The sequence below is a fragment of the Hippoglossus hippoglossus genome, chromosome 4 (assembly GCF_009819705.1).
Source record: "Hippoglossus hippoglossus isolate fHipHip1 chromosome 4, fHipHip1.pri, whole genome shotgun sequence".
Classification (NCBI taxonomy): Eukaryota; Metazoa; Chordata; class Actinopteri; order Pleuronectiformes; family Pleuronectidae; genus Hippoglossus; species Hippoglossus hippoglossus.
In genome coordinates this window covers 2,926,640-2,953,643 of record NC_047154.1, presented here as the reverse complement: position 1 = coordinate 2,953,643, position 27,004 = coordinate 2,926,640, and the positions used below count along the sequence as shown (strand labels likewise).

General features: G+C 40.8%; 1 protein-coding gene across 1 annotated transcript in view; it reads right to left on the bottom strand.

Annotated features, from left to right (window-relative positions):
• LOC117760528 (inactive N-acetylated-alpha-linked acidic dipeptidase-like protein 2) overlaps nt 1-27,004 on the bottom strand; it is a 473,414-nt gene that overhangs the window by 23,586 nt on the left and 422,824 nt on the right. Inside the window, exon 17 of the mRNA XM_034583636.1 lies at nt 7,906-7,999. Within this exon, the coding sequence (XP_034439527.1) occupies nt 7,906-7,999 (94 nt within the window). The remainder of the gene's footprint in view (nt 1-7,905; nt 8,000-27,004) is intronic.

The following is a 27,004-nucleotide window of genomic DNA, read 5'->3' as shown; positions in this document are numbered from 1 at the left end:
CGTCACCAGCCACTCGTGTAGACGCTGCACATAAACACACATGTGCACAACCTGCGCCTTCACTTATTTATCCACAATCACAATCTGTGTGCCGGCAAACTCTCGATCACATTCACTGACATTTCACTCCCACACAGAGACACTTTCAGCAGCTGTACTCTATTTTTCACCTCACCATGTGTCCTGAACATTTAAAATTATATCTCAGCGATAAAACGCAGTTATATGTAAATCAAGGTTGAATTTTGATGGAGCTCGCATGGTCAGGATTAAAAATCCTGCTGTCTCCTACCCAGCTTCTGTTCCAGCATAAGCATTATAACATAATAGGCCTCCTCACAATGGGTTATTGAATCAGACTTTTCAAAAACATATCTGCTTGTCTCTCAATTTACAAAACAAAATGTAAAACTTTTTAAAGTAGAATATGAGCAACTTAAAAATAAAACTGCTATTCAAAATTGCACCTTTGCAAAATGCCTCCTCTGAACAGCATTTGGACAGCCATAGCTTAGCAACTGTAACTAGGCACGGTAGGCCTGTCAGAGCTTGTCAGAGCCAAAGTCAGAGTGGTGCATGTGGTGTTCAATGCCATGTTCACTTCATGTCTTTCACACTGCAGTTATGAGCAGCTAAGTGGGAAACGATATTTACATCATCCTCGAATTTGTAAAATAAGTAACAGATATCAGGAAATTCTGACAGGAACAATCTTCAAAGCCACCTTTGCTGACAGCTACATATAAATAAAATGACAAATTCTTCTTTCCATTGAGCAAATGTGGGAATGCAGAATACTCTGAGATATATCTCCAGAGTTTGGTAGTGGTGTTGTTATTCAAACCCCAAAACACAGAGCAAAAGGGAAAGGACATAGACTGTTTATAAAGATGGATGACAAGACAGCTCCCAAAAGTGAAGCCAAATCACGTTGATCTCCCCCTGTTGGCTGCCTACATTATGGATTAAAAAAAAAAACTCCACCTCCTGCATGTTCGTGGATGGAACATGGTCCAAACTTAAGTACATGCCAAGTACATGTTTTGTCAAAGATGGTTTCATGTTAGGTAGTCCTTATCACACTGATGTTTGTTCTAAGTGCTCATTTTACTGCTAAATTTGGCTTGATACCCTCTGTCAAGGAGGTGGTGTTCTCACTCCTGTGTGTTTGTATGTTGGTTGGTTTGTAAGCAAGATATAACATAAACAACCAAGCAGATGTCCACGGAACATGGTGAAAGGGTAAAGTATGGGTCAGAGGAGAATGGAAATTTGGTGATCCACATCAGGGGGTGGATCCAGAATTCTACCATCTTTAACATTGTGAGATGGGGCGTTTTTCTAAATTTTCATAGTTTTCCTATAATTCAGGGATCTTTAGGGAACTAATATCTATGAGTGTGTGGAATTTGGCACTGCTTAATTGAATTTAAGGGGTCTAGGGCCTTGGCGGAGGTACGTGGTCTACTGAGTGCATTTGTGGTTCATTATCTGTTGCAACAAAACAGGGTGAAAAGTCATGATTGGCAGCTGAGACTACCTTGCAATTTTATTTTTACCCTGCAACCATTGCCTTTAGAAAAAAAACTGTAGTTTCCACCCTGTGGGGAACTAACCCCAAAGGAAGTTATGTATCACCAGTTTGTCTCAGAATATATTTTATAAAGAGGGTTTGTGAAAATCAAAGTGAGCTTCCACATGAGTTTCTGAATGGACACAACAACAATAACAAATATCACATTGAACAAAATGGGGAAATGGCTTCACAGGAAAGTTCCAGCTCCAGCCTCGGGCCACCAGGAGGTGTCTCTTGGTGGGTCACCTGACAAACCTGATTATTCTGACGGGTAGTGACTCCAAAAGGTTGAGAACCACTCAACGAAAAACAATACACGAGGAATTATTTATACCACTATGTGTTATCACACACACATCAAAAAGTATTTATTTCACTGTCCTCTTCCTCCTCCTCTTCTTTCTCCTCCATCTGGTGCCTCTCTGTATTTTTAACCAGCAGAGATAAAAGCTCTCTCCCACCTGTTTTCTGGTTGAACAGAAGCTGCTCGACATAAAGCACTGAGAGTATCTGCACGTTTCACAAAGTCAAATTTATAACTTAAAGATGTTTATAATGCCACCTGGAATTAAATTTAATACCAATTTAATAACCACAATAAAGAACCCCAAATCTGTCACAAGCAGCCTCATCCTGATTACACGCAGCTGATGAAAATAGCAAAACTAAATGCAAGCATGAGGAAAATGACGCTAGGGGATGAAGTGTAGATACATGATGTCCAAATGTGTAGTATACAGAATACACAATCATTTTAAAGCCAGTTCCCTATAGTTATCCCTATAGACCAAATATGAGAACCGCAATTCTCTGGTCGTGTTCGCATCTTTTGTTATAATTACACATTTCTGGAGATTGATTTTGATCTTGTTTGCCCTATTTTTTTACAACTATGTATCAAAATATCTACAAAGATAAAGATAAAGATAAATCCTGGCATTCAAATGTTGTGTAAAGATAGAATAGTGATGTGGTATATCCTGTTACACAAGAGATATGAGAGATTTTTAAAGAGCTACCTGCTGACAGAGCCCCCACCTTATGTTTCACTGTTATTGCTAGCTCTACACATGTGGTTCAGCAGGTAAACAGAATTTGAATTGGAGACTGAACATTTATTGTTGATCTCAAAAACAGCAACTCAGATTCAATTGAAACTTATCTCATGTAAAGAAGTGAGAAGTGTAAGAAGTACTAGGAAAAAGTGAACATCTACAATGCCAGGAGAGAATTCTGTCTGGTAAGAAAGATATGACCGGGAGATTACTATGACAAGGAAACTCTGTGCTGCTGGACAGATTCAGAGAGTGACAACTCTGATGGAAAAAGTGACACTCGGGTGCAGAGAAACTCATGGGAAGCAAAGTAAAATTCACAACAGCAAGGTCTTTACCTCAAAGGCCAGGGTCATACACAGCCAAACCATAAGGGCAAACAGGAGGAGGCAAGGAGCGGACAAAAATCCAAAACCCTCAAACCAAAGTAACAAACCATGATGGCAGACACAAAGCTGGACAGCAATGCACACACGCAGAGATACAAAGACTATCTGTCAGAGGACAATAGAATAGGATGTCATATAAATAGGTTCAACTGGTATGACACAGCAGGGGCAGGTAAGCGGGAGGAGGACAGGTGAGCATGGCAAAGGGGCTGGGGAACGCATGAGAGGACAGGAACTGCAACAACGCAAGAGGTGCATCTGAATCACCCTCACCATGTCCGGTTGGTTCAAAGTGGATCAGGCTGATCTGGAGTTGCTCAAAACTGTCAGCATCATCTTCCTGTGTAGCTCTCCACCTACCTACACCCACAGCAACACAAATAACAACTATCGTAAATTAAATCGATGTCACTACACAGGTTGTTTAGTTGACTTAAGCAAATAACAACTTTAATTTGATTGACGGCTTCTAGCAGCCATTACAGCAGATCCCATGTTGACTGAAATGACCTAATCCCTTGCTTTTGAACGAACTGAAACAAAATGGCAATTCACCCTGATAATACAATGTTAGGTTGTCTCACAGAGGAGAAAGATAGTCAACCAGTATTTTTTTTTTTTTTTTATTTATTCTGGGCCTGTGATACAAACTAGCATAGAGTTACTAAAAGGTTGAAACTGTTGCCGACTTACCCACATTGTTTGCCAGAATCAGGGACGCCTTTTAAAGGGATAGTTCAGCCCAAAATGAAAATTCACTCATTATCTATTCAACCCTATGCCGATGGAGGGGTGGGCGAAGTGTTTGAGTCCACAAAACACTTTTGGAGTTTCAGGGGTAAACAGGGTTGCAGCTAAATCCAATACAATTGAAGTAAATGGTGACCGATTCTTCAAATGTAAAAAAAACAACAGTAAAAAACATAAAATGCCTCCATCCTGCTCCTGTGGTGTCATCCAAGTGTCCATCAGCCCTGACAATCAAATTCAACTCGAAACGGCGACAGCATTTGCTTGCAGTGGGATAGTGCTTCCCTGATCAGTCAAACCATCTCCAGAGGTCATGGACTCATTGTGACCACATTGAACACAACTGTAAATGCAACTGCATTGCCAATCTATATAAAATAACTGTGGAAGTGCAGAAATAATAATTGCACACAAGGTTGCAGCAGCTGTGCAGCTAGCAGCCATTAGCCAGTAAACACAAGAAGCAGTCCTCTCCTCAGTCCTCCACTAGGGACACCATACAAGACACTCATGCATGGAGTGAAGACAAGACCAGTTGTCAAAGAAAGCTTTTTTTCGAGCAAGTAAACACAATAATGCAGCTTCATGGATTGTTTCCATTTTTTTTGTTCTTCCTGTTCTATCTTTTTTCTGTGGTGTGTTATTTTTTTGGACAGATGAGAGGAGGAAGTGACACGAGCTGGACAAAGTGATCAGATCTCAGTCAGCTCTCATTGTGGCCACATTATATCTTATATTATACCTTTTAATGCCAGGTTTAAATGGAGTCAGTAGTTCACAGACTTTAGGGTGTCTAAGAATAATAAAATACTCAGGCCCTAATAAAACAGACCAGATAATCAGTGCATATATCTAACACGATCACAGACTAAAAGCTGTATTATATAATTTTGCTAATTGATGGTGTAATTCTGTCATTTGTAGCTTGGCTGGATGAGGAAGCCTTGATGAAATGACACACTGCTGTGGCACAGCTCTTCAACTCAGCATGAACACGCAAAGATGCCAAGAAGGTGAAGCTTCCTGCCAATACAGTGCATTTTGAACTGAACTGATAGGAGAGAAACCTGGAGCAGACAATGAGGTACAAAGTGATGAAGAAACAGACAGAGGCTACAGGCAGGTATAATAATCAGTCATCTCGCTCGCTCTCCTTCTCAGGTCATAATCTGTCCATTAGTCTCAGACGGGGAAGCATAACCACTCAATCTAGGCCTTAATAGGACAGCGCTTACAGCCAGTGAACCTGAGCCTCTGAGCGAGTGCCTTAATAGTACAATGAATGAAACTTGAAGTTGGAGCTATAGTACATGTGGTGGAGAGCTTTTCTCCAGCTCCATCCCTTTCAATCTCTGATCTCAGCGTCTAAGTGATTGACAAACGTCGGTATAGACTCATACTATCATCGCATGAAGAATACATTCTGCAGAGTTTGAATTCTCTTATTGTAAATCCACAGCTAATCCGGAACGGAGTGACTTGAACACTGAACTGTTTAAGCAGTCATGAATCTTGCGCTGGAGGTTTTTCTTGGTGCATAACAAAAGCAACATTGGATTTAGTTTATTCTGAGTTTTTTAGCAAGGGAAGCAGGCATGCCAGCTAAATGTATACCAAAGCCTTTCTTGTGCATCGTCTTTCAAAGGTCATCTTAATATTCAAGGGCAGAGTCCTTGCACGCTCTGAGGCTGCGACTTGATGAGCTGGATTCGTCTCAGAAGGCCTCAGGGGTCTTACAGCATGTTAACTTCTGAATATTTGGCAATGTAAATTTTCACAGGGTTCAGTTCAGACCTTGACTAAAGGGCTCCATTCTTCTTACTATGCAAGTTGCACACTTTGGGTGATGCATATGTAAATCACTTGAAGTAACTTGCACAATGAAGACCATTCTTCTAGGTTGAACATGTAACTGTATTGAGAATAGTTCTAATTTAGTTTAAAAAATATTTGATATGTTATTACAGTAAATTATAATTCATTAGGCCCCTAAAGATACCCAATCCCTCAAATGTCCCTGTAGGCCTATTGCAGCTGAAATATTTACACAGCATATTATAATTCCCCAAAATATGCTTTCACATGCAGAGAGTATTAATTGATATTGATATTTTAGATTACATTTAAATCTGTTCAGTTAAGACTACATCTGACGTCACAAGCTGACATTTTAATTATTGTTGTCTGTTGACTACATAGGTTACTATATTCCTTTTATATTATGATTTAGAATTGTATATACTATCTGTATTATATTTCAGTCAGACAGTTTATTGCAGTAGTAGAATATAGGTAGAGTTTGGCATCTATAGGCTCAGACTTCACCCCATATATGAATACATCAATATAATGGGGAGTGATGGGCAAACATCTTAACCCCCCTGTCAGAGCCTTCAATACCTTGGATACAGTCTCATGCTTTATGCCATAAAATGATGAGCACTGAGTGGAACCGATACAGTACAATTTGACTTGTATTTATCATAGCAAGCGGAAACAAACAGAAGTTAACAGACAAAGCTGCAAACAGAAAAGAAAGAAATGGGCAAGATGCATAAGGTCAATAGAGGAGAGTTAATTCTTGTTAGATCCCAGACACGAGTCCTGATATTTAAATGATTCATGAAAATACCCAACTGTGTAATGCCCTGTGTCATGTGGTATTGGAGAGGTTGATAACCCCAGCAAAAAAAAAATCGACTGTGTTTAACAGTTGGTCTGTGCAGGCTAAAAGAGAAAATATACCAATGACAAGTGGCCTTCTCTGCCTGCGCACACTGAATGTATCACTGTGTTTATGATTCCACTTTAAATCATTGTATTTGTATCTGAGCCGAGGGCACTGCAGCAAGAAAAAGAAAGAAAGAAAGAGAGGGAACGTAGGGAGAGAAAATTGCAGGCAATAGAAATAAAGAGACTTAACAAAAGGAGAGAGATGAAGAGGAACTTTCAGAGAGGGCTGTGAAGGTCCAAGGTTGAAGCAGAGAGAAGAAAGATGTCGAGCACTTGAATTTTACAAATGCAGGAATCAAGGTTGTTTTGCTGTAGAATCATGAGAAGAGGAATCGATGAGTTCAGCTCAACAGATGAACCAACACTAAATCATTATAATAGTCGAGAAAGCGGCTGTGTGTGTGTGTGTGTTTGTGTGGGTGTGTGTGTGTACATAAAAAACTTTCCACTGAAGTATTTTTTTGCAAGTACGGTGCAGAGTTGTAGATTCTGTGTGTGTTTGTTTGTGTGTTTTGTGTGTATTCATGTTTGTTGGAGAGTGTAGGGATTGATGCAGAAGTTGGCTGGCCGGAAGATGAGTTATGGCTCTGCATAAAAGTCCAAGACAGCAGTCACTGAGCGAGCACACACACACACACACACACACACACACACACACACACACACACACACACACACACACACACACACACACACACACACACACACACACAATGCTGTGCATACTGCTGTGTTCCATCTAGAATAAGACTCTTTTTGTGTGCTGCACGGTGCAGAATCAAATCCCTGTCATTTACTTGACTGTGTATGTATAAGTGTGGAACTGTAGGTCTACAACAACATAACGACATATGAACCCAGAAACTCAGGTACATGGAGAGAAAAGGAGAAACCCCGACCATCTACAGGAGCAGCACGGCTCACACCCACGAGATGTGCCTGAGACGTGCAGTTCAACACAGGGAGCGTGGCAGCTATAACCTGAAATGGCTGCCCAAATGAAAAGCAACACGTTCAGCGATGCAGATGCACCGCTCACACATCAGGATGGGGCGGGCGTCGCAGGGTCAGAATCACAAAAATTGATTTTTATACTATTACTGTTAAAAGCAGCTTATGTACTTTAATATGGGCTGAATCTTAATACCTTTTAATCCCCACAAAATGATTTGAAGGTTAGCAGGCATTGTGCAGAGTGGTTAAACTTCTACCTTCCACCTCTGAGACCCTGGTTTAATTCCTTACTGAAGAACTTAAGTAGCAGAGTCTGTCTGAAACTAGTATAGTTCTTTATGACACTAGAATCAATCTTCAAATATCAAACATAATATTGATATTTTGGGATAGATCGCCCCCACCACTACAGTTTACCTCCTTCCCCCACTGTTGTCAGTAGTGTTACCTTTGAGTTTGTTCTGTACATCCAGGGCAATGTCCAGAGGGTAGAATGGCAGCACAGGGTCGTTGACCAGGCGGAGAATGGCTTCTGCCGTCATCTGTAGAAACAGACAAAAATACATTTGAATTAAGGTAGGTATTTATTATTAACACACTGCAGTTATGTTATTCCAACATAAGAAAGGGAAGTTTGATTAGTTGTGGCTATGAAATATTTCATCATTAACATTTTTTTTCGTGCTTGATGAGTTAATAATGTCTCTGATAGTTTCCTAGCCTCTGTGTGTAATTTTTGATGTTCAAGACTAAATAAACTGAATACATATATAAAATCCTAATATAAGATTGGACTTTGTGTAAAGATGCTCAAAAGATGCTGTAAAAGAAGGATTACAATACCATCTACCCACAATACCCTCCCATAAGCTCTGCTGGGCCTTCACATGTTTCAAATGGCTGCTTCAAAGTCTCACACAGACCTTATTGACTACCCATCTGTCTCATAAAAGGATGTTTGATTAACTGAGACATGAAAATGAATGCCTTTGTAAAATGTCCCGACTATTTTGATGACGGTATTAACGTATCGTAATAGGATATTGTTAATAAAATCTTATGAAGTGGATTCGGTAAAGATTAGTATATCAATCAAAATTGTGACTATGGTACGGCTTAAGTCTGATCTTATCTTACCTTGTTCTAAATGTTTTGAATTTGTTCCACATTTTTCACAACAATTCTTCTTCACAAACAACACATCGATTAGCTTGCTGAATATAAGTTTTATTCTTTGTGTAGATATGAGCAACAACTCCATTAGCAGCACACTCTCTGTTGTGACAGACGTTTCGAGTCAAGCAGTGGCTTTTTGCCTCCGCAGTTTACCGACGGCCAAGACCATGTTCATCCCGAGTCGTTTGAACCTCAGCTGACTGGTGCTGAGACAGCCGGGGCTTAACTGTATCTGAGGAGCGTGGTTATCCCGTTTGAACCACTGGCTGAGACAGCCTCCTGTGCCAGGGGTTCAAACGGTGTGTGTGTGTGTGTGTGTGTGTGTGTGCGCGCGTGCGTGCGTGCGTGCGTGCGTGTGTGTGTGTGTGTGTGAGAGACAGCTGATGGACAGGAGAGGATGGGAGAAGTCTCTGAATGGTAGATGATGTGGTGGTTTAGGGGTTTGGTTTCAGCAAAGATCTCCAACTCATAAGTGTAGATTTCTCAATTTGGTAATACGTGTGATTTTAAAACCATCATGAATGTATTTCATCAAAGAACAGTCATATCATTAAGTTTACAGCTCAAAAACGTCCACTGCACACAGGATGCTTCTGCTCCCTGACTTCATCCTTTATGACAGCGCCTTGTCACATGAAGCGTATGTACAGCCATGGCACCGAGCCTGGGGAGGCAGCAGAACCGGGGCTATCGTCTGTTTTAGTCCACATTTCTCTTCCTTATCACAACCTGGTGCCAACATTAACCACAATGCAACTCGACCTGTGACTGTGGAGTTGGAGGATTGTTCAATTTCCAACAGTATGATAATCCAGTTTTTACTGTCACTAAGGAGATTTTGTTGCTGTGTAACAGAGAATTTATCAAAATTAAAAGTCAGGCTGTTGGCCAAGGAACCATCTATCCATCTATCCATCTATTTATCTATTTATCCATCCATCAATCATCTTTACAGTTATGTCTCTGAATGGTAGATGATGTGGTGGTTTAGGGGTTTGGTTTCAGCAAAGATTTTAAAATGAACACAGCTTTCCAGATTCCCACTCACAAGTGGTCGCTGTTGGTGGGTGGGGCCCACCTTTGAGTAGAGGGTGTTAACTTTTTCAAGTATATATAAATGTCATGAAGTAGAGATGCCCCTCATGGCCTAAGCAATATGGTTTGAGCCATTCATCTCCAACTCATAAGTGTAGATTTCTCAATTTGGTAATACGTGTGATTTTAAAACCATCATGAATGTATTTCATCAAAGAACAGTCATATCATTAAGTTTACAGCTCAAAAACACAACGAAGTGTGCAGTATCTTTAAATGTCTTTATTTTAACTCAAAAACCTTTGAGACCAAAGCCCTCATTTACAATGCTAATCGCCGAAAACAGGTGCAAATGCTGTTGATGTTTGAGATCATGGATTGAAAATGGCCTGGAGGTGCAATGAATTCTAGGTGGATGCTGCAAAGAAGCCAAACACAAATCTTAAGCTCAGTGAGAGGTCGAGGGAAATAAAATGTAAGTCAGTCAATTGTCTCAGTGACATGTAGTCCAGTGGGCTGACCTAGCATGGATATAATATCATATTATGAAGGATAGAGAGCGAGAGGTCCACCCAACGAAGCTGTACACGGAGTAGGTGAGTGCAGAATAGTAGACGACATCCAGGGGCTTTAGTGTTGAGGCATGCCTGTACAACACGTCACCATAATCTAAAGCTGACAGAAACCATTGCTTCTACAACTGCTTGTTCAACAGGTTTTAAAGGGGACATAGTATGCCCATTTTACCACAAGTTGATATGGTTCCTTGGGGTCTTAATGAAATGTCTGTAACATACTTTGGTCAAAATACCACAAGGATCATTTAAAACAGCACCCTTTTTACCCTGTCTAAAACAGCCCTCCACAGAGTGACCTGTTTTGAGTGCCTGTTCCTTTAAATGCTAATGAGCCAGCTCCCCCCTCCCCCCTCTCCCCCCACGCTTCCGTGTCCGGTGTAAACCCGGCATAACGAGTGGGGGGGCTCTGTTTGTGCCAGTGTTACAGTAGTGCTGAACACTGCGGAAGTCGAACCCTAACCCTAACCCTAACCCAAGGCCATGTAGGGAGACTTCCAGTGCCTTGTTACGACACAAAACCCAGGAAGCTCAATCGAGTCGCTCAAGCATGACGTTTCTGATTTAGAGGAACCATAACAAAACGCGTGAGTGTTTTTTCCCCAGAGTTTTTGGGTTGTAGACATGCCAGATACCCACATTAACCTGTAGAAGCACTAACAAAGTGGAATTTGCATGCTATGTCCCCTTTAAATAAGAACTTTTGGACTGTGAGGAAGCTGCAGCAAACTAATCATTGAGGTCACGCTGGGTCTTTTTCTCCAATTACAGGCCTCAGTATGTGATTTAGCAGCACACACCTGGGGAGCGGGGGGGGGGGGGTGGGGGGGGGGTGGGGGGGGGGTGGGGGGGGGTGGGGGGGGGGGGGTGGATAGGTAAATGGAACACCTTCGGCTGCAGTGTGAGCAAACATTTATGCACGTCTCTGCTTGTCCTGGCACCGCTCACTGAGAGGCACTGTCCAAATCACAGAAGAGACAGTGTCTGACTCTGCTCCCACAGTGAAGTGTCATCTTGATGCAAACAGTGTCAGCGATTCAGCCGTGCTCTCTGCAGGCAGACGACTTAGCAAGGCTTCGACATGGATTTTTTTATTGGAGTGTAACATCACTGCTAACTACTAAGCAACTACTCTGTGAGAAAAAATCTCAGCTGAGATTATCGACGGATCGATCGTCTCGCTCCACACCCAGAGTGTATCATTCTCACAGGAAGTACACCCTCGCTGCATCGCAAGAACGTTGTATTTCTCTGCGCCAAACGATAATTGTGATTCGCTTTATCAGCCAAGGACATCACATAATTTAACCTGAGCTCCATCCACGTTCACATTACAAATCCATGACCTCCTACAAGATACAGAGCTGGAAAGAGCACTAAAAAGCACATGGATTATTACCCCACTGATCTTGCTTGAATTTCTAATTCCATGTATTCTTTTTTTTGTTTTGTTTTTATGTAATTGATCCATCTTTTGCCACTTTTGCCCATATTTAACAGAAGACACTAGAAACAAAGATAGGAATGGTGGTAATTATTATACCTACTTGTCTAAACCTAACCCTGACCTTAACCACTGACCCAGAATTGGGAGGCACAGAGTGAAAAAACTGAGTGAATAGCAGACAGACATTTCTCGACAGGGTCCGGTGAGGACACGGTCACATTCACAGATGCTGTATGTCTCTTGTAAACACATCAATTTATAATTTTCGGTTTTAAAAAGTGAATCCTTAGTGGAGATGACAGTAGACTTCTTACACCAGCTACATTTTACTTTTTGCTTTTGTAATAAAAGTGATTTTCCCATGACTTTAACCCTCATGCAGCAGCTTCTTGTTATTTTGCCATATATTAATCTACCTTTGAGCGGTAAAAGGTTTGTTTGGGTGTCATGATGGCTTATTTCTGGCATTTAAAGCCAATCAGTGGGACAGTTAGATGGCTTCTTCACTGATTATAAAGGCTTTGGAAACCACAGAGGTGCACTGTTCTCCTATGTGTCGGTCAGTGGTGAAGATATCACCTAAATATGTTGTGATCAGGGCCACATGATCACAGACTGAAAGCAGTAAGGAAACAAGCAACCCTCTAATAAACATTTTAACACACTGATCCAAATATTGAACGACTAGAATTAAAACTCAAAGCTGGTTATATATAAGGAGTCTACTCATAGTTCCGTGGCAGCATATTTTGGCTTTAGGAAAGATGGAAGTTATAACAAATAAATTACAGCTATAGCCAGTCACGTAACTGTCCATCATGAAATCTGTGGCGTCCACTGCACACAGGATGCTTCCGCTCCCTGACTTCATCCTTTATGACAGCGCCTTGTCACATGAAGCGTATGTACAGCCATGGCACCGAGCCTGGGGAGGCAGCAGAACCGGGGCTATCGTCTGTTTTAGTCCACATTTCTCTTCCTTATCACAACCTGGTGCCAACATTAACCACAATGCAACTCGACCTGTGACTGTGGAGTTGGAGGATTGTTCAATTTCCAACAGTATGATAATCCAGTTTTTACTGTCACTAAGGAGATTTTGTTGCTGTTTAACAGAGAATTTATCAAAATTAAAAGTCAGGCTGTTGGCCAAGGAACCATCTATCCATCTATCCATCTATTTATCTATTTATCCATCCATCAATCATCTTTACAGTTATTATGTGAGAGGAGCTGGAGCCAATCCCGTCTGACATTGGGCCAGAGACGGGGCACAGCCTGGACAGGTCGCCAGTGTATCACAGGGACAAAATATAGAGATAAACAACCATTCACGTTACACCTGTGGTATATTTGAAGTCTCCAATCAACCTAATCCCTAATCTGATGACCACCGTCTTTGGACTGTGGGGAGAGCCCGGAGTACCCAAAGATTACCTGCACAGACACAAGGGGAACATGCAAACTCCTCAAACCCCTGCTGAACCTGGATGTAAGCTGGGAACCTTCTTTCTGTGCTAACACCTGCAGCCCCTTGCTGCTTAAATTGAATCAATATTTCAGTTCATATTTAACAATATTTAAAACTGCTATATGTAATGATGAAACAGTCCAATGCAGAAAACAGAATTTAAATATTGCACATAATTCATTCAGTTGGAAGAGACACAACTCACACAAGTCAATTATGATTGCCTTGTGTGAGTTGGATGTGATCGAACCTTCACTGTAACAACTTAGCATCTCGCTGTGCTGCTTTCGAAATGGCTAAAGAGCAGGTTCAACATTTGGTGAGCACAGAAAGCACTTTGAATAGTACAGAACCCTCAACTGTGGGTTCATGCTTCATTTAAGAGCGTGTACTCCCTGGACTGCAGGAGCAACATATTATGTGATGACACAGAGGTGAGGAGAAGAGATAGAACCACTTAGGTAGCACGAACAGTTTTAACTCTCAGGTCACTTAGGCCACGACAGGGTTATATAAGGTGGAGGACCTGCCTCCAACTGAGTCCGCCTGAAATAACCTTTCACTGCAAAAAAAACATATACAAAATAGTTTTGAGCAGCAAAATCAGTACTTTTATTGCACTAAAAATGTGTCTGTAAAGCTGCTTTCTGATATGCATCTCCGGATAATGAGCCGATGTGAGAACACAACAGAAGATCCTCCAAAGGATTCCCCGCGAGCAAGTACGTGTGTTGATGACATTTATAAAACGCAGCACACACAAAATGAATAAAAACAAACAAAAGGATTACAAATGTCTCAGGATGGAAAAGGGGAGCCATACAGGATGTTCACTGGGGAATTGATGCATTACGTGCTGCCTCTGCCTGCTGCACCCCCACTCACCAGAACGCTGTAGAGACTGTTGTGAACAAATCTGCATGGGGAATCTCCTACTGCATTGTTCATGTGTGAAAGAAAAAGTCTGGACCCGATTGTGTGGACATTCTGCGGAGTTCATGTCTGAAAACAGCTTAAATTTATAATGCAATGTAAGAAAGTGGAGTAGACGTGACAAAGTCGGGTCTTTTATTATTTCACCACTTGCTTTATATTGCAATTCACACTAGTTTTTGTTTGCAAACTATTTTGTGGTTTTGAACAGAATTGGGGACCTTGATCAACATTCTAAATCAGGCCTATGAGTCCAAAGTACATTTGGCAGCACGCGTTTTAAAAAACAGACCAGTTGGCTTTAAAAGAGCTTTTAACATGCCAAACTGGAAATCAGACATTATCCTTTTACACCCTCTGTGCCTGTGGGATAGCAGGCATCTTACTGAATCCATGCAACTGTCAAAACATAACTTACCAATACTTTGTTAGTATTTGGGAAAATGGTCTACAGCGTACAGATGTGTTGTGCACCTCTCTCCACTGTTGTCACTCCTATTGAAATCAATCTGGCAGAGGGGGGTGGAGGTGTGTGTGTGTGTGACAGGGGGTGGGGGGTATTAGAGCATTGATTTGAGGCTGGTGAGTAATACTACTGCAGAAAGCATACATCAAAAGCCTGTAATGTGGTGGGACAGAAAAGGCCGTTGATTTCTTATTTATGGGATTATTTCTGGATCGTCTCTTTCCAAGGCAGAGGCGAGAGGAAGAGAGAGAGAGAGAGAGAGAGAGAGAGAGAGAGAGAGAGAGAGAGAGAGAGATGGTGAGATGGTGAGAGATAATGATGGGGGAAGAAAGGCAGAAAAGAGGCTGTGACATAACAGAAAGAAAAAGACAATCCAACTAAAGAAAGATGACAGTTGGAGTGGAGTGGAAGGTAGAACAAACTATCCTAAGCAGCTCCTCTCGTGTTCCGTCTTCCTCTTCTGTCATGACCTCCCCTCCCCTCCTCTCCTCCGCCCCTCCCCTGACCTTTTAGATTATAATGAAATCAGTGCCATCTGTCTAAATTAGATTTCAGGGGTAGATCACCAGTCAGTGGCACAGAAGAAATGAAGAATTATTCATCTTATGTATATATTCATTTGGCAAAGGGTCAGAAGTCATAGCTAGGGCTTATTGACTGAACCTCAGTTCAATGACAAAGGGTAGATTTGGAACAGTCCACCTGTTCACATAACTTTGGTCAATAATATATCCATATCCATACATATCATATTGTATATTAATATATAATTAAAAGATAACAGTAGGCACAGTATCAGATTTTAAATGTAAAGATGGATCTCAGTAATGATTCAGTGAGTTCAGCAGGTTATGCACCTCTGGCTTTACAGTCACACTCTGATATACCAAGCTGGACATTTACATTTATCACATTATTAATAAGTGTTTTTCTTCTAGTGGGGTAGAATCTTGAAATGGCTGCAATTAACAAGGGTGTACTTTAACAAAACATGATCATATGGGTGATTGGCTGGGATCCTTGATTGGTTAAAATAAAGTGTCGTAAAGCAGCTCCTAGAAGCACAAGGGAAAGTAGAAATTGGTGGCTAATATAACTGGTCAACTCTGAACCTTCGTGGAAAGTCAAGATTTTACTACCACTCCATCAAGGTAAGATTAAAACAATAGTTTGTGTGCTGGGCTAACCAGGTGGACTGTGTGACCAATGAGGTGAATGCAATTTAAGAAATCCGGGACGGGCTAATTTACAATACAATGGGATTCAATCTGGCAGTAATTTGGCTAATTCCCTCAACACCTCTGCCAATGGGGTATCTCAGGCCCTGTTCAGACCAGATATTAACATCTGTCCTCAGAGATCCAATCACAAATGGACAACGTTAAGTTCGTCTCTTCATAACGGGCATTAGAATGCATCGTTATGGGCCTCATCACACCACTTGGGATCTCTGTTCACAAAAAACAACTGACTGGCCTGAGTGAATCAATGCGCTGCGTGCAGTTCTGTTATGGAATAAGATTTTAGAAAAACGCAAATCCTGTGGTGGTCAGTGTTGATGTTGTGGTGGTTGCCACAATCAAATCAACATATGGACACGTAAGAAACTTGATACATTGTGTAACTGTAACAGGTCAGCCAATAAGACATCTGGTCAATAACTTCTAAATCTCTGCCAATATGGTATTTCTGTCTGCAGGTATTATGCTATATTGTATTTGTTTGTTTGCTTTATGTCATCACAAATACCCCAACTTAATTTGGATACATAAAGAAAATATTAAGAGAAAAAAGTATTTTCTTCTATGATGCACTAATGAAATGCAGAATCCATTACTATCTCTAGATAGTTGGATAGTAGTACAAATGTAGTCATTGTGACATTATGAAGGATGTCATTGAAGGGATAAGTTGAGTTAAATGTATCCATCAGCACAAAAAGACAGATAGATTCGACTTGAGGAGTGAATGATGTTGACTAAAACATCTTTGTTTTCTTTACCAATAAAAACTCCAAATATGACACACGAGCTAGAAATCCTGGTGGCTCTGTGAGTCAATATGCAATATATTCTAACAAAATACACACAGGATGCACATCTGAAATGTCACTTTAACATTTACCGGAACATGTTGCTACATGCATTTTTAATATGTTGACATTATGAAAAAATGAGATACTCAGTTGGCATTTGCCCAAGAGATCTTTGTGTTTCAATATGTGTCTCTGCTGAGTCCCCCGGCCCCGCCCTCTTTGGGCTTTCTCTCAGTTCTTGCATAGTGTATTTTCTCTTCCTTCTCTCCATTCTGCTGCATCCACTGAACTTACCAGAAAGAAAAGTCAAGCAAACCTCAAGTGAAAGTCCATGAGCTTTGATGCATTGTGTGATTGTGATCTCAAATGTTCAGATGAGTCCAAGGTTAAATCAACTGTGGTTGAAGACTAAATCGGGGATAACTCAGTACTTTATATTTTCAAATTTATATATTTCACATCGTAAAATTGCCAGCTATACCAAATTCCTAAATTGATGTGGTGCAATAAAGATGAACTTTTTCATGGAGTCAACTTATGCAAGGGCGACACTGGCTGCATGTATTCTTACCTGGGCTCATTTGGACATTCTCAGGAGTTTTTACTAGGTGGCTGGCATCAGATACTTCAGAGAATGATAATTTCCTTGATTTCTTTTTTATTATTATTACACAACACTTTGGTGTGTTAAGTGCATTTTGTTGGCCTTATGTGTAAACTCTAAATAATATAATATTAATGAAACTTTACATATAAAGCACTTTTTTAAAAAGAGGCTAAAAACAATGATAGGGCTAGTCACCTGGGTGCATATAATATAATATATTACAAGGGGAAATAAATGAAATATATAAAACAGTATATAAAACATCTTTAAAGTAGATACTTTAAAGATGACACTGAGGTTGTTTATCTAGTTTCCGGTAGCAGACCTTTCCAGAGTTCAGTACCCTGAGGGCATATTCCCTATCCCCCCCTTTCTCCAGCATGAACCCAGAGATAGGGTTAGTAACAAGTGGTCGGCTGAGACTACAGGCTTGAATGCAGGGAGAGAGATGGTCAGCATCTCTTTTTATCGATGCCTTAAAAACAAGTAATTTAAGTTGTAATCAATTCTGAAGGCCACAGGCAGCCAGCGCAAGGACATCAAAATAGAAATTTGATCATATATCTTAGTACTTAGGAGAAACCCGGCAGAAGTTCCTTTTTTACAAGCTGGAGCTGTTCAATTGATTTCTCCAGGCAGGTAACTGAATGAGGAATTACATTAGTCAAACTGGGTGAATACAAAAGGCATGATTGAGGGTTTTAGCATCCTGGAATGAAAGAGAGATCTGATCCTACTCAGTTCTTCTCAGCTGACAGATGGCTGTTTTTGTTTTGTTACAGAAATGAGAAGAAAGAATCCCCCACAGATTTCTGGCTCCTCGTGCACACTACCAGTTCAAGAGAACCAAAACCTGCTTTATGAATTCCCCATAGTGCTCCTGGCCCAAATACCATCACTTCAGTTTTATCTGTATTTAACATTAAACAGTTACTAGCCATCCAGGTTTTAAAATCTGCCTTATGTTACTTCCCCAGAAGTAATACACTGTTTAGGTGGAGAACAAAAAAGAGCCAAGAATAGACCCCTGGGGGACCCCGCAGGTAATAACTGCACTGGCAGATGATGCATTCCCTGCAGAGAAAGTGCTGTCATACAGATAAGATCTGAGTGACTCAAACGCAGTGCCTGCTACACCAACCAAGTTTTCCAGTTGATTGATGCTGTGATCGGTAGTAAGCTATCTCAAAATGAAAACAGTTAAACAACCAACATTCAAATTCAACCGAATGCCATTAAGGACCATTAGAAGTGCAGTTTGACTGGAACCTTCCCTGATGTCACCATCATAACCAGGGGGAAGTCGAGCTCAACACCAGTCCAGATGGCCCTGGGAGGACCCATGCCAACCAGGGAGTCAAGAAGCTGCTCATCATTTTAAATCTGGTAAAGGACAGATTATTCTTTCCACCTCTGCAACATTATGGCTCAGGTGGAGGCAGCTCTCACAGCTGGAGGAGGTGGTGGGTGGTGGCATTTCACATAAGACAATAGATGACTGTTAAACTCTTGGTGGTGTTGGTCTGGTCACAAACAGGATTTTGTAATATGAGTTCAACAGGTTGTTGTACTTTTTCCATGTATTGTGGCAATTCCTCACTTCAAAGTAAGTGTATCATAGTGATCACACAGTATCTGTCTCCACAAATAATAGAACTATGACTTTTTAAAACAATTTTATATAAAAACAGAAATGTTATTGCACACAAATTTGATATGTGTATTGCTAAGGGCCAGTGGAAATACAGTGCTGAATTTGGTACGATCTGGACACATGATACGTTCATTATTAATAAAATTTGAACAAACAAGCGACCAGTGCTCTGTAGAGTTTGGCGGCTGGGACTCATCAATGGAATTGATGTCATTCACGACAATGGATGCGTTAATGACAAAGGCAATGGCGAATGATTCTCCAGATCCGGTATCTGCGTTCTGAGTCGAGCTTCACCAAACTTTGATTGAACAGCTCTTTGTGCAGCAGTGGTGGTGTGGCTTTAGGGTTGTGCAGACCGAGTCCTCGGTTCCAGTGTGAAAGAAGGAAAGCTGCAACCAGCAGCACCACAGCCCAAGCAAACAACCCATTTCAAACAGGCCTGTTTTAATATGGGCCCTGTCTTAGCTATTCATAAAATACAGTTGGTCGAAGTCTCCTCTGGTAATAAAGAGTTATATCTTGGTGAGCTCTTTGGTGACACCCAATCAACACATCAGGTTGAGTTATGTGCAGCATGACCTGCTGTCAGTCACCACATTTTGATTGGGTGGTTCTATGTAGCAATAAAGATGCAGGAGGACATCACCAAAATATCCAACAGTCCATAGATATCGACTGAGCGACAGCCTGTAGCTCTTGGTTTGTGTGTGATAAGCTTGTGTGAAGGCAAACTGGACCAGAACTAAAAGGCAACAGAAAACCAAATGAACCCAACTACAGCAGTGAAAGCTTGTTTGGGCTCAACCACATCTGAAGAACTGTGAAGCTCTGAAAAGTGAGTGTGGTACTGGATAGATGCACAGTATGTAAGCAAGTTAAGGAGGAAGGTTAGTCTATGATCTTTATGCTGAATTTAAACAATGAGATTAAATAGTGCATCTTGTGAATCTATTTATGGCATGAACAGAATGACTTCTGTATCTTTAGGGTTAGTAACCCTAAGGTCACAAGAAGATATGATATATATGTATATGTCATGTCATGCAAACAAAGGGCCCAGTCCTCATAGGTTTACAAGACACCAAGAAGCACAGCAGCAGTGGTCAAACATTATGTTAAATTTCTGCTAAAGTTAGTGTTTCTGAGTATAGCTGTGCTCACAGAGATACAAGTCTCTACACTGTAGCTATAGGGCGATTAGTTCATGATTTGTATTTATACCATATATCAACGGACAATGTTTCCTATTGTAGATCATCAAGTTAAAACAAGGATTTCACTACATTGGTCAAGAAATGGCCACGTAAAGTTTCCAGCTTAAATGTCTTTTTTGTCAGTCTCTGATCAGACATCGTCAAGTCTGGTGCAAAGTAAAACCTTATGACATTTAGGTCTGATGATTGGAGCTTTCCATCCCATATTGTTAACTAAAACCCCAAACATCAGAACTGTAGACCCTAATTACCAGATTGTATTTTCTACCTGCTGACTGAGCTAAAATAATCACTGCCTCTTTATATGTCATGTGATCATTAGTAGGTAAACATTAGGGAGATTAATAATAATGAGGACTATTATAATGAAACATGTCTTTAGCACCGTTGTTCCTTCCTTGTTTAAGCCAACACTTAAACATAAATGAGAGGCCTTGTACAATAATCATTTAGATATGATTAAGTCATTTTTGTTGCAGGTCATTCATTATGTAAGTAATCAGTCATTTGCCATCACTGTATTGTGTGAAGTTTATGCTTCATAACATGTCATTTTGTTGTCTAAAGACAGTAACACCTGAATCTTAAAAAGAAATATAACTTTGATGGAAATGCATTTTTAATCTCTGTGTTGACCTGTATATGACATTGAAATCTATGGATGCTGTAAAGGAGACATGTGGAGGTGAATAAAAAGTCCCTGAGTTAGACATTTTCTTTTTTTGAATATGTTCTCTCTTGTTTTTTTCTATTGTTTTCTTGTTGCTTACAGAGAGAAACCTTTGCTGCCAAATCTAAAGTCGTATTGCATGTTCAAGAGCTGACGGAATGAAACAGAAGGAAAATGTGTGTCTGTGATAATGTGAAAATGATTTCATGAGTGAAATTACACAAATACATTAAGTTAAAGACTCCAAAACAAGCACACAGCCAATCACTTGATTTCAAATGTAAATAGCAACACAAATATGGCCTAATCTTGTCAGTGAGATGTCTTGAATTTTTTTTTGAATATTCTGAATGTGAAATGTGACTGACTCTTACTGTGCAGCTGACAACAAACCTTGAGAACTCAATAGAGGACACAGGAGATGGTTGTTGCTTCAAACAGCAGAGGGCTCTGCTGTGACACGCTATCCACTTTAGATTTCTCTCTCTCACTCATGCACACAGAGAAGCTATGGTGTATTCTCAGTGACGCACAACTGACACAGCCTCTCAGCCAACTCCTGCCCTATCCAGATCGGTAGCACCATTTGCTGTGCCAGTCTATATAAATACACGCTTGGAGACTTCCAGAGTGGCAGCGTTACCTTCAGAGCGGCGCAGGCACTTGCACGCACGCACACCCCCACAGGCGCATCAACGCAGGCGAGGCGGACGGGAGAATGAAATGATGATGGTCAGATGGGTGGATGGAAGAGGCAGCGCAGGTGAAAGAGATCATTTTCTGCTTCTCTCTCTCAGTGATGTGGTAATTCCGTCCGAGCCCGCGATCTCATTTGCCTGCCTGCCTGTTTCCCCGCGGGGCCCGTGGAGAGATGGAGAGATTCTCCTCTGATTCAGGACGCCCAGTTCTCCGGGCCAAAATAGGCCTCATGAATAAACCATGAACTATGTGGTTAAGTTATGTAACAAGAGCACATGAATAGATGCAGCGTGGTACGTACAGTAGGAACGGGACGGATGCCATTCAGTTTCTCTTTTCAAGCTGTGCTCGAGTGCTTAAACAAACATTACAATACCCAAGCAAAGCTTCTAAAGTGATCAAGTGGTCTGCCAACACATTTTCGTACACTGTAGCGAAAAGTCTACTCAGCTAGTGTTGCTCATTGAGGTTACCTGAGGACACTGAATGCAAGGATAAAGCATGTCTTTACTTAGACAAACACTCCTGGTGCAAAGGAAGAGTTTACAGCTTGAGTGAATGTGTGCAGAGTCTATGGAGAAACTGTACACTTCCTGAAGCTTAGCAGAAGTTAGTGAAGACTATCTGTTAGTCTGTCTGCCCCATTCATTCACAATTCTCTCTCACTCTCCCCCCCCCTCTTATCAGCTGACCTTTGGGTGTTTAAGGTAATGCAATCAGATTTTGCCATCATCTAAATCAGCAAATCAATGTTGCTGCCAAACTGTCATTGAAGGGATTCGCTGCGACCCCTCCTCCTCCCCAATAACCTGCAATCTCCACATTCAGTATCTACGCATCTCATTCAGATCCTCAACATTCTCCAGATCCCTTTAACCACCACGAGGCCCAGCCACACCCCCTTTCAACCTTGATGACATCACGAGGGGTCAATGCGTCACAATGCTTTCTCCTCTTATTGTGCATGGCAATACATTTTGTTCATATTTCAACTGAAGTCTCTCTTCATTGAAATGCTTTTGTGCAGAAATTGGTTGCAATTCACAGGGTAGTCGTCAATGAATTATAGTGAATGGAGCCAAAGGGCTAAAATGGTTATAGATTATACATAACAATAAAAACAATTATTTAGATTTTCTTACAGAGAAGGTGATTTTGTCCACATCATGCTGGCATTCTAATGTATGGTCAGTTACGGATTTACAACTGATTACGGCAGGGCACATTCCTTGATGGTAGTCCGAGTCTAAGGAAAGTGAATGAAGTAAATTTATTTTGGAGTACCTCACAACCTCCCCTTGCCCAACCCAGAAGTTTTGAGAATGGACATTATCCCTATCTCCGAAATCCTCAGATGTGTGCAGCACCTGGTTAGTTAGTATGAACAGCTACTATAGTTGAACTTACATGAAATGAAACACTTTGGTCACAGCGTCAGTGAATGTTTAGCACCAACATTTAACAAGACTTATGATCAGTAGTCTTGTTCACTGCACTGAGGCTGCACATAGGCCCAGCAGACATAACTTAAACATCTGCATGCTAACATGCTAACAGCAACGATACTAACAGACAGAAGAAGAAGTTAACTTCAAGTTGAGGGGGACAGGTTTTCCAATCATTTCAATGAAAACCACAAATGCCAACCTCATTGAAAACTCCGACAATCATCTTTGGAACCTGGAACCTGGGATCTTTGGAATGTGTTTGTGGACTGTGGGTGTTTGTGACAGTGCTGCAATGCCATCCCCAGAGCTGATGCTGCTGTCGTGGCTAAAGATGGTTGTACCGTGCTAAGGAGCCCATTTGCTGAGCAAATTCAAGCTGAGGATAAAAAAAGTTTATCCAACTTAGCATGACTCCAAATTAAAAACCAAGAAAAAGTGCTTGCAATTCTAATATAAAGCGGCAGTGTGTTCAATATTCTACTGGCATAAAAACAAGAAAGTGGTCTCACCTGTACTTTTATGGGACACATAAGGGACATTTACAAGAAAAGCAGTGGAGGACCTTGGTAATCTGGCTGGAACATAAAATGTAAGTAAAAAATCTCTAATGTAGGAAGGAGCAAGTCAATTTGAAGCTTTATAGATAAGTTTTATGGACAGTACAAGATCACATCAGATGTGTCAAATGACAGGTGTTGCACATAGTGATGAACCCTCTGGTTCCCTCAGCTCCACAGAACGTCTCCGCATCTTTCAGCTCAAAGTCGAATAGTATCAGCCAAAGAGCCACAAGGTTTTTTTTCTGTTAGTAAACAACAGTTTGTTTCTGCGCCCCCTCCTGGTCAAAAATCACAGAATATATTCGTAAAGATAAAAAAAAAGTCAAGTGTACGTAAGAGTGCTCCTGAGTGAGCGTAGATTCTGTCCTTACATAAGAACAAATTCCAGATAATAAAACCTTGGTGACAGTCAGAATCTTTGGATTTGGTGAATGAGGCTCATTGTTTGGGGTAAAAGGTCCCTTCTTAAAGATAAGAGGACCCTCGTCACCATTGTTTCCATTATAAACACGTGGTTATGGTTGTGGTACTGCCAAAAAAAAAAAGGTAAAAGAAACAGCTTTGAATCTGAAAAAGATCTGTTGACTCCTGTGTGAATGTCCTGTCTTTTATATAATCTAGCCAATATACACATCACTTGACTTCCTCCATTGCTCTCTTCATAATTACCATGGCCAGCAGAGGTCACTAAAATCATAATAGAACTTTGGGGTCAATTTTTAAGAGCGATAAGTCTTGTTTTAGTTTTTCCTGGCAATGTTCCTCATATATCTTCTTATACTGAATATGTATCTTTCATTTATTAGATGTAAATAGTTTTGAATTTAGGAAAATAAACTTTTCAATGTCTTGAATATATTAAGGGCATTAATACAATAATACAATAATTTGTACTACGCCAATTCTTCACTGCGACTTGTGATGTTCCCAGCAATGGTTGCTAGGTGATTTCCGACATGACTGCAAGACCTCAATATCCATTTATACAAAAGAGAAATACCTCACACTCGCTGCTGTTCATGCAAGAACTCAAGCACAGCCAGCACCCATGGCCAGTGCCAGGACAAATATTTACACAAGACATGCAATGAGCTGGTTTCTGGAAGACTTCTTTTCTCTGCTTCAGCGAGCCTGAGCTTTAATAATAACTACCGTCGGCACTAATTCTCTGCAAACACACTGCATGTGTGTGTGTGTGTGTGTGTGTGTGTGTGTGTGTACATCTAGATTTTACTGACATTCAACAAAATCACAGGACGACTTTCTCTCCCAGAGACGACCAATTATGAATAACTGACAGGGCTTTAACCGCATAAACACAGTTACACCTCTATTACCCTCCAGTGAACATGACAACAGTGAGGGAGAAATACTGATGCATCTGGAAACATTTAACGTGTCAGGCAGCCGTGCGATATGATAATCATTACCTTCATCAGATGATCACAATGGTCAAAAACTCAATTTAGTGCCAGAGAAGATGAGAAAAAGAGGTATCTATATATTTATACGTCTCATCTCCATGTCACTGAAAACACTCCCTGGAGGAAATCCTAGAAACAATTCAGAGGGAGAAACACATTTTCTCCATTCAAACGCTGTTTTTTTTCCCCTGGAGAACGATTTAAGGATGTGCCTCTGCCTCAGCTTGTGCTATTTGATCTGCTCTCGGCCTTGTTAGATCATAGAGTGCGACATAATGGACAGAAGTGAGTGAGAACCTTCAGACACGGTGCTAATTAATTCACACTTTGGCGACCATAAAGGCGCTCTGCACGACACCGCATCACATATGTAGTCTGGAAGATTGATACTGCAAATGGCGGCGCTCAGCCATGCTCATTACAGCGGCAGATGGTTGCGTCTGTGTGTGTGTGTGTGTGTGTGTGTGTGTGTGTGTGTGTGTGTGTGTGTGTGTGTGTTTGTGTGCGCACTTGTGGTCAAAACCAATACTGAAACATATAGTTAGCAGCAGATTGACAAATTGTTGACGCTCTGGAGCTACTTCAGAATTATTCCTTGTCATTAGTGAGTCCTCCTCTAACAGTTCTACAATATACTGTCACTTGTTACTGTTTGTGTGCTGGACGTTGTGTGCAGAGCTTTTTATAAACAGTCTGTGGTGCAAAGTGAAGTTAGAAAACTTTGTGTTTATCCTACCTGGTTTATCTGCAGTGGAGATTTTAAAGTCAATGATTTTCATCAAATAAAACTGAATTTCCTATATTACTGTTCATGTGTGTGGTTTATGTAGGTTTGACAAAGTTTAACTGGTGTTATTTTCTTCATACATTCTATGTCATTCATTTCAGAATGTGTCAGGAAATCGATGCAATTCAATCCAATGTCCTCTAAAGTCATGGAGACACAGCATTGTGTGCTTGTGTTTCTGCAGATTTATAATTTACATTTATATATGAATAACTGGATTAAGAAAGTGCAAGTAACTTTGCAAGGGTCAGTATTGCAAGTGAAACATCTTGTGTCTAAAGACCAGGTGCAGCACACAGAACTGCATTAGAGAAGAGAAGCCACAATGAGCCTGTATTTTAGTCCATTCATTTAATCACAAATTGTCCGATAAAAACTAATACACACACCAATTTCTATTCAGAGGTGGTGCGGAAAAGGGCTCTCATAAAAAAAATTTAAATCTTGAGATATGACTTCTGCGTGCGTGGCACTGCTTTTTCACCCATATCACATTTTTTTCTCTGTTGCATTTTAGAAGCACCATGATTGTCTGCAGGCCTTCCTGTCATGGTGTGTGTCTGCATTTGTGTCTTCAAATTCTGAAATTGTGACAGTATTTTCGTGCAGAGAATTTCAAATCAATGAAAGTCACCTACCATGTTGTGATTATCGGCAAAATGCACAATTTAGTTTTGTTGTGTAACTATGTTGAAATCAGTCAAAATACTTTTTTATTAATGGTGAATCCAAACAATCACTTTCAGAATCTGCTGATGATCAGTTTATAGCAAATCTCTGAAAGTTGAGCATGTTAAGCCAACAAAAGCAAGAAGACATGAATAACATAAATTACTGTGTGGATTGCTTTTCCCTACTGTCACACACAACCCAGAGGAGTGTACCATGGGCAGGCACACTGGACTTTTGTTGTCATGGTAACAGTAAATGGTAAAAAGATAAACGGTCCTTACGAAATACGGTCTTTTATAGTCTTAATGACCACTCCAAGCTCTTTACATTACAGTTTTGCCATTCACTCATTCACACACACATTCATACAGTGTAAAACTGTGCAGCACTTGCTCTAACACACAGATAATAGTACTTTGGAGTATCTTTCCCAGGGAAACTTCAACATGAGTATTGGGTAAATGTCTCTCTGGTTAGAAGAGGACCCGTCCTACCGCCTGAGACCCATAGCCACCCAATAAGCCACCTTTCTCTATTGGTTTCAGCCTGGACCAGTGGTGGGGAACCTTTTTTTCTATCAAGGGCCACTTTCAAAACATCCTTCGAGGGCCATACTAAATTATTGTTTATCATTAACATTAATCACACCAGGGCTCCACACAGTTCAGGAT